General features: G+C 37.8%; 1 protein-coding gene across 2 annotated transcripts in view; it reads right to left on the reverse strand.

Moving 5' to 3' along the window:
- The window catches only part of LOC135501839 (neurogenic locus Notch protein-like), a 67,581-nt gene extending 60,192 nt beyond the window's left edge, over nt 1-7,389 (reverse strand). Inside the window, exons 1-3 of one of the 2 annotated variants that reach the window (XM_064794206.1) lie at nt 7,195-7,389; nt 4,280-4,300; nt 2,986-3,064 (exon numbers count right to left, since the gene is read on the reverse strand). In XM_064794206.1, coding sequence (XP_064650276.1) covers nt 2,986-3,064; nt 4,280-4,300; nt 7,195-7,258 — 164 coding nt within the window. In that variant the 5' untranslated portion in view covers nt 7,259-7,389. The remainder of the gene's footprint in view (nt 1-2,985; nt 3,065-4,279; nt 4,301-7,194) is intronic. The other variant, XM_064794207.1, reaches the window with a different exon arrangement.
- Nucleotides 7,390-8,713: the final 1,324 nt, after the last annotated feature.

The following is an 8,713-nucleotide window of genomic DNA, read 5'->3' on the forward strand; positions in this document are numbered from 1 at the left end:
TGAAGCTTAATCCTGGATGGATTATCCTTAACCATTCACCCTTAACTTAGGCCTACATGGTAGCAAGTGCACTTAAGGCTTCCAATCTTTCTGTCAGAAGGAATTTATTTGGTCACTTTTTAATCAGATTCATAGCCTACTGAATTCCCCTGCACATGTAGATGTCTGTGCTAAAAGGCCTATGCATGGCATATATCATGACTAAGCCACTTGAATTGTTCCGAAATCATAACTACCCTCAAGGTTGATCAGAGTTTATGAAAACGTTAAATCCTTTCGCCAACAAGTTCTCACAATATTCTAGGCCTCGCTGGTATAAGAGATTACCATATCAAAACTGCTGGGCGATTTCTTAAGGAATGCGCCTTGGGTTTACATGGGGTTTATAAAATTCTAAATAGGCCTACGCTAAACTGGCATTCAAACTAAGTAATTGCTTCATAAAGACACTTTCAGAATGCTCGAAAAACTAATGCGAAGAAGAATGCCAAAGACCTCGGGCCTACAATTGCCTGAGACAAGAGTGAGTTAAGGGGTCTCTTGCACATTCAATTCAATAACTAATATTAGACAGTGCCAAGGACAACAGAACAGTATTCTTGTTCATGGTGTGTCAAACAACAGACTCATCCATATTCAGTCAAGTCAACTTTCCGACTGAATCTTTTACCAAGGCAAAACCATCTGACACGGTTATCTATAAAACTCTCAACGCATAAAATTAATATCTGGGAAAAATGCTACAACTACAAAATAAACACTTGATGATGCAATGAATGAGATTCAGATACCAATCAACAGCTCCGCTACACTAGGCTGAGGGAAGTCTTCGAACAAAATCATGGATCGTTCCGTCGTAGTAGTTTTCTGCAAACTTTGTAGTACTATGTCTCGAATTTGAAGGAGGAAGTCGTTGCAAATTAAGTTCATCACAGAGAAAAAACCTTCAAGGATGTTGTGCTTCAATGGCCACTTGGTCTTTATGTGAAAATCTTCAAATACATCAGTAGTGTGAATAAATAAGACTAAGTTACCAAATACATTTCTAGTTGACCAGGAAGAATCAATGTAGAATCAATGGTTCAATTCCAAAAGCCTTTCTTGAACGCTAAAGATAAGTTTGTCTACCAGCTTTACCAAAGTTCATGGCTAATTCTCATAGAAGAGTGACTGCCAACGGTCCAGACAGACTACACCACTCACATGTATATCTCAACAGTCGAAACAACATCTTTTTCTTGTTGTTTTTTTCTCCAGGCTTCATATCTTTCGAATTCAAGGTGAATACGGTTGGTTTAAGAAACATACTATGAGAGGTACAGCTTCATCAATGCTCATACCGCTGGTTATGAATACCGTGTCCAGATATAACTCTGCCTTGGGACTATGCCTTACATGCCAAGCATTTTCATAAATTGTATAAATTCTTTATGTCATTTCAATCAGAAATGTTGAGGTACATTGTATATCATCTCATGATGAATTGTACTTGAGCTGGGCCAGTTTTGATAAACACCTGATAAACAACTTAGAAAAATAACATGATCTATTTTACACAAACCCTTAGATCTTTTGGCAACTACTTCTTTTTGGTTTTGTAAGTTGACCTGATTTCGGCAAAGGATGTAATTGCACTTCTAAGGACAAACTGACTACATTACAGAAGTCCTGCTAAAGTTACCTCTCGAAGGCAAAATCAAATCTCATTGGGCAATTTATTAGAAGCATGGATAGCTGCATTAACCTTGGTCGACCATGCAAGGAAGTAGCCGAGAATTCCCTTACACTTTTACAAGATGTTCAAACCTTTATCTCACAAGCGAATTATCAGCAAACAAACTGTTGGTATTGCAGCCACTGTAGTCGCAAGAGATACCGAATTGTAGTTTGATGTTGTAGATAAGTTTCACTGAGTGCTCACACTTACATGAGGAGGAATGGGCTAAAAATAAGCACAGGGCAATTGAGTTTGAATATATTGTTCTTGTCTCGGAATCCCTTGATTTCCATACTTGAAATCATGAGGTTGTACTGAAGCTTCTTTAAGTTTGAAAGATCTGCTGAAAACCTACTTGGATTTGTCTCAAAAGTTATGGCTTCAATTTCAAAGTTTTCTTTCAGAAAATGTCACCATTTAGAGGAGGATCTTAGCAACCACTATGAATATCTAAGTGTCGTCCACCAGGTATTTGGTGCTTGGAAAAAGATCTGAAGTCTGCATACAGGGAGAAGAACAGGAGTTCCTAAAGTGAAGTTTCAGCTGCAGTTTAGAGCAAACTCTGAAGTGACATTGGCTTTTTCTTCAACCATTCTACTTGATATAAGTTTGGTAATTGCTCATCAGCTTTCCAGCGCATTCCATTCCAAGATAATTGCAAGGAAAAAATGGTCTACCAACAGTATTTTTCACCATCATTCTGACGTTTTTAAAATTTGAAGTAATTGTGTAATAGAGTCTGGTTCTGGTTCATAATGTTTGAAAGCTTCCCAAATTGGAACCTCAACAACTTTGTTTATTTCCGTTGTCTAATTAGATATGCAGGTAAGAAGTTTACCATCCTGGGTCCAGACAACAGCGGCATGCTAGTACCTAGCAAGATAAACAGTTTTCTTCTGTGTTTGAATAGGTTTTTATAATTGTCTAAAAAATGCAAGCTGTAATGCGAGGAGATAAAACTTCTACAGCAATTTTCAAGCATATCTCAACAAGCATTAAAGCTGAAACACTGAAAATGAAATCTGTATTTTGAATTTTGAATTTTGAGAGATGCCTGATGCATATTCCAGTTACACGCCACCAATGATGACAACACTTCCATCAGTTGAAGAGAAGACAACAAGCACTTGCCCAACAACTTTTTTCGGAAAAATGGAAAAGGCAAAAAGGCCCGAGAGATGGTGGCCGACTGGACTGGGAATCAGCTCTATCAGCATGAACAATACAACAGAACCTTCCATCACAAAAGATATACGAATGACACTTACTTGCAGTATGGGTCACCTGTGCTGGGAGTCTGACATTTCGCGTTGTTCTTGCAGGGGTTTGGACTACACGACTGGAACCCTAAAAAGAAACAAATTTGCATTATTTGATATCCACCATTATAGAGCAAACATAACATGGTCAGCATTGATCTCAAGTGATACACCATGCTATAGCAAAAAAGTGTTTTTGTATTTGCTGAGTCTCTCAAAATTTAATCTCCAGCAAAAGAAGATCTTATTCAGTCGAAGGAACACTCAACATTCTTCTTTTTCGTTTCTGCAGTGCAAGTATACAGGCAGAAATGGCCATTAGGACATTTACTGCTTGAATGCCCTCACAATACAGCATACTCACTCACTGACTGACTGCATGCCCTCACAATACAGCATAACTGCTTGCATGCCATCAAAATACAACAACGTATTTCAAATGTCATGCATAAAATGGATTGTCAGGAAACAAAGCCTTTTTCGTCATGTTATGACAAGGTGAAGAAGCCAGTCACTCATTGCAACCTTTCAACCTGCCAAGCTCAGCCAGAGAAACAACAGTCAAACTTCATGCTGGATATCATACAAGCTCAGTTAAGGCCAGTCCAAGAGCTTTCAATGGCATGTTTGAATATGCCCTTCATGCAATACTGTGTTTACTGGAATCGTGTCTCAATGACATTCTTGACAATTTTAAACACTTTCTAATATGTATATAATAGACTTTAGAGATGAATTCATGATAGGAGAAAGTGCTTGATATAAATCACATACGTCTAAGTTAGTGCAATTTTGGTGAAAGATGAAAAAAGTTTAAGAGATTTTCCATCAATGGATAGTTGTAGCTGAAGACACAAAGTTAGTGAACTACATGTATTGATGAGAAAAACGTATCTAACATTCTTTTTCAACTTGACTCCAAATTGGTTCCAGAATGGGAAGAGAGGGTCTTGTGCTTGGAAAGCGATGATTTTCAAGTCTGCCAGGAATGGGCAATGAAACTTATAAGTTATAGGTGGTAATGTGATGCCAGAAGGGGCATTTTGCAAAAGGAATAGACCATTTTTCTGGAGCTAAACTTGGAGAGAGCACAAGGTGGAACATTTTGAGGCGTATGAGGTGAGTATAGAGGCGGGGTTAGGTAAGTAAGGAGGAAGGAGGAGTCATTGGGTGTCCCAGGAGAGGATGATGAGCAAGCAAGCCACTTTTACAGCAGGATAGAACAGAGGAGTGAGGGTCAATCAGGAAACTCAAATGAAATCTACATTCAATAAATCCACATTCAAACATTGAACAGACTTACTTTTGGGACCATCGTGTTTGACTTTCAAAAAATATTTAAAAGAATATTGTTCAGGTTTATGTGAATTACAGTACACAGCTGGAGTCAGTATATTTTAAACTACTAAGAAAATGATAGGATGCAGTACTGGTAATAAGCATAGGCATAAAAAATAAAAACGTACAAAATGAAAAAGGAAGGAAAATCATAACAAAAATAGGATGCATCCACAGTTGATTCTATTGTTGCCTCAAACTGTTGGAGGTTAGGGATGTCAGATAGCTTATCCTAGTTACTGTCTAAGCTATGTTATGGGTTATTTCTGATATAATTCAATACTTAGATATGCAACAGTATTGCCACAGGATGTCAAAGTAGCCACTGAATACATATAGAGTAATATTATTCAACAGGTCTCTCAATAGGACACAAGGTCATACCCTCCTACACTTAGAGAATGATATAAACGGACTATTATTTACCAAATTATGTAGTGGTCAGCACACTGATTTAACCCTTCAAGGACAAGGCATTGCTGATGCTATTTTTGAGCCAAACTGTATCAAGAGAAGCTTTCCCAATCAGAAATGATATAGAGTTGGGAATGTGGCTGTTTTCATAATTTTCTCTGTGGCAACTAAAATTCAAACTAACCAAACAATGTCTAACCAGGAATGTCTGAAACCAATGTAATTTGCACACAATACAAAGCCTGTAAGTGCAAGATATATAATATCAGTGTCAAAACCTTGGAGACCATTGTTTTCAACAAAACTCAAATACAAGTGCCAACTTAACAATTTCAAAAAAACTGAGGTAACTAGTGACTAAACTTAGGAACTATTGCTTCTGTACAACAGTCAAATATAAATGCTAACCCACCCATAAACTAAACAAAACTATTGGAATTTTTCTAAATCAAATGTCAATACCCTACAAAGCCTACTAAAAAATATCAATATTGTCCCCAAAATCAATGATCATAAATGTGAGTGGCCCTTAGAAGGTGTCAATGAGTCCTTTGTTCAATTTGACCAGCCAATTTAACTAATCAATGCTGGCCAATTATCAGTGCAAGGTTAACACTGTGAGAAAGGCAATCGAAAACAGGTCATATTTGCCCAGAGGAATGCTTGTAATTTTTCATGTTTTCTCATTTGGAACAGACCATAATGCACTGAATTCTTCATAATTGGTTTATAAATCTTGGCAATATTAATGACATATGGAAATTGCCATGCAGTTACACATTGATTATAACACAGATTATGGAACCTATAGGCCCTAGCTTAGTTATAATCACCAAAGGATTATCATGAAATCAACTTAATCCAAAATGAGGCTCAATAATCTCAATTCAATACTGGTACATGTAAGCTTGGTTTTTCTGGAGTCTAAGAACCAAGAAGGGCCTATTTCAAGCAACCTGACCAAATTATATGATCACCAAAACTTTTCAACAGATAAAAAATTTATGCATGTTTTCAGTTATTCCCACATTTATAACCTATTCTTATCCCAAAACTTTCAAGCATGAAATTAAATTCACCACTCATTAAGAACTGAATTGACAACTCTTCACGCACAGAGTAACACTAAGGCTGTGAAGTGACATGAAGTATATTCTCCTTGCTCAAGTATTCAATTAAACTATAAAAAAGTTAACTTTTGGGTCAACTCTTGATTGAATTTACCTTTTTGCATTTCAAAATGGGTCATAGATTTCGATGGCCCAATGCTCTGGGTTTTTTTCAGGGTTGCTATATTAAGTGTACACTTGTAAAGGATACATGACTATTTGGCTTTTGGATGTCAAATGTTTAGTAACAGTTTGATAGAGACAGACTTTGTGAGGCAAAATAACAGTAGGCCTATTGCCATATTTAATCAATCTATAAATGAAGCCTGAAGGCTATGCTATCTGCAAATTATAACTCCAAGCTCAGCTTTCAATGGGAAAACTTTCATTTTGTGACTTCTTTCCGAAGCTGAAGGAAACCACCAACATAATTTGTAGTAAAGGGGGGAAGTTAGGCCTACTGTAACAGTTGCCTTTGTTAGTGAAGCCAGTTTGACCATGGGAGGCAAATATTCACTTCCACACTGAATACACTCCAATTCTTCCACACACCTCTGGCTTCACCACAGAAAAACACTTCTTGATGTTTTTCTTGCTAATTCCTTCAACAAGTCAGCATGTGCCTCAAGCTATCCGAACCCAGGTCGTGGGAATCCAATCAGAGTGATTTTCTAGTATTAGTGTATAGTAACTACCAACAACACTACTGCTACATGTACATAACCCTAAAGACCTTATGCCGCACGGAAATGTCTTCGGCCTTATACTACACATTTACTTTTAGTAGGCAGTAGATGGTTGGTTATGCGCCTATCATACACACAGCTCTGAGATAAACACATTTCAATAGACTCCAGTATATTTTACACCGACGACCATGCTCATAGCCCACAGTGACCACTAAGCTCTTAAGAGAGCGAGTTTCTCACGCTCAAATATCTCATTCCCTGTAAAATGAAGTGACGCCAAACTTTTCTTACTTATAACTTATAAAGTTTTTTAAAGCCTAAAAGTGTTTTAAGTGTCATAGACCTAGTCATAAAAAAGTTCGAGGCAGTTGAAAAAGTTGACATCACTCGAAAAGTAGAGTTCGGCCAAAACAAAGACCTAAGGAGTTATGCGATAGCGTGGGAATCCAACAAAACTAACGAAAAGTAAGAAAATTCGCTTATTTATGAACATCTAACAATTTCATATGAAACTTTATATCAATATTGAAAAGTTTTAATGAAAAATATAAGCTGTCGAACTTCGGAAACTTAGGCATTTGAGTTTTTAAAAGTGTCCCGCAAAAGTTGACCGCGAGTTTTCGATGTCAAGCAGACGAGATATCATGGGCAAAAGCACTGCAACTTACCTGCAGTTATTGGACAACTAAACCAAAGGCCTAACACCAACACTGGTAAAATCCACAGCCTCATACTAACTCCAACGTATTCCAAACATGAGAAATGAATAAAAATCCAATATATCCAATGTAAAAGTCCGAAATAAACACTTATTAAGTCCAAGCGACGTGATGCGTCTGATCTCACTTCTCCCTTTTCTTGCCGATACCATTCGCACTGAGAACAAAAGTTTACTCTTGAGAAGAAGTCCGGGACACTTGGAATTGTGTATCGTTGCGCGTGGGGGGGACATTTAACAACTTTGTTATAACAGAAAAACCTACGTGTTAAAGAAACTAATACCTTACAAAGGCCTAATTGGAAAAGTTCTTCTTCAAATTGTTTTTAATTTTTCCAACTTATACTCTGTTGCAAACATTTTGCTGTTGGACTATGTTGTGCATCCGCGCATAGTATGGTGTGAATAGGTGTGGCTGTAGCCTGCAATGCGCCTGGCGCGTGTCGTGTTAGTGTCTTATAGATGAGCAAGCATTTCTCTATCTTTTGATATATAAGACCATGAGAAAATCGGGATTACCGTCCACCTCGATCCGCATGGGTTCAGAGCGTACTTCATTTTTTTCATTATTTAAAACAAAGCTATTTATATTGTTGCGGTATTTTTTTTTATTCAAACAATCTTTCCAGTGGTTCATCTTTACCTAAACATATTGAAAAAACCAATAAAAACTTGATACGGTAGGGTCTTCACCATAATAATGATTTTTTTCAATGCCTCATGTTGATGACTGACCCAATTTCCATTTACTGATTTACAGGAACTTGCCGAAGTAAATCAGGCTGTACCCGATAATGAATAATGAAAAATGGTTGTGGCAGTATCTGCAATCTCATCAGGTCTGGTTGTGCCAGCATCTCCTGTCTATCATGTCTGGCTGTGACAGCATATGCTGTATTATTAAGTCTGGTTGTGACAGCATGTTATGGTATGGTTGTTGCAGTAGGCCTATCTGCTGTCTCTTAAAATTGTGTTCTGATTTCATACAATCCCTTTATGAAAATAATCAGCTATTCACCATGTGAAAATGAGACACATTTTTCCTGAGACAAGGTCCACCCTGTTGAAACATGGTGCACTACGTTCGGAGAGTACGCATCTAGATCAGATAGAGTACGCCTAGTAAAGGGTTATGGGTGGACTTGGTACACTTTGTAGCAACACTGCCATGGTGGCTATGAAGGGGAGGGCACATCTAGAAGACATGGGGCACCACGTAGAACCTGACACAATTGGGGTCAAGGCGCACCAAGTAGCGAAAAGGAACATCCATTACTGAGAGGGAAGGGCCAGGCCGGTCTACTGTCTCATTGGCAAAAGTCATTTCTGAAGAACACAGTCCTCCCCAGCAGATAAACAACATAGAGCCACGGTAAATCCATATGACATATAGTGTCACATCTTTACAAGTCTTCGTCACTGCCAAGTACCGCCATCTAAGCTAAGAAATTGGAACTAGGCATTTACGT

The sequence above is a fragment of the Lineus longissimus genome, chromosome 17 (genome assembly GCF_910592395.1).
Source record: "Lineus longissimus chromosome 17, tnLinLong1.2, whole genome shotgun sequence".
Lineage (NCBI taxonomy): Eukaryota > Metazoa > Nemertea > Pilidiophora > Heteronemertea > Lineidae > Lineus > Lineus longissimus.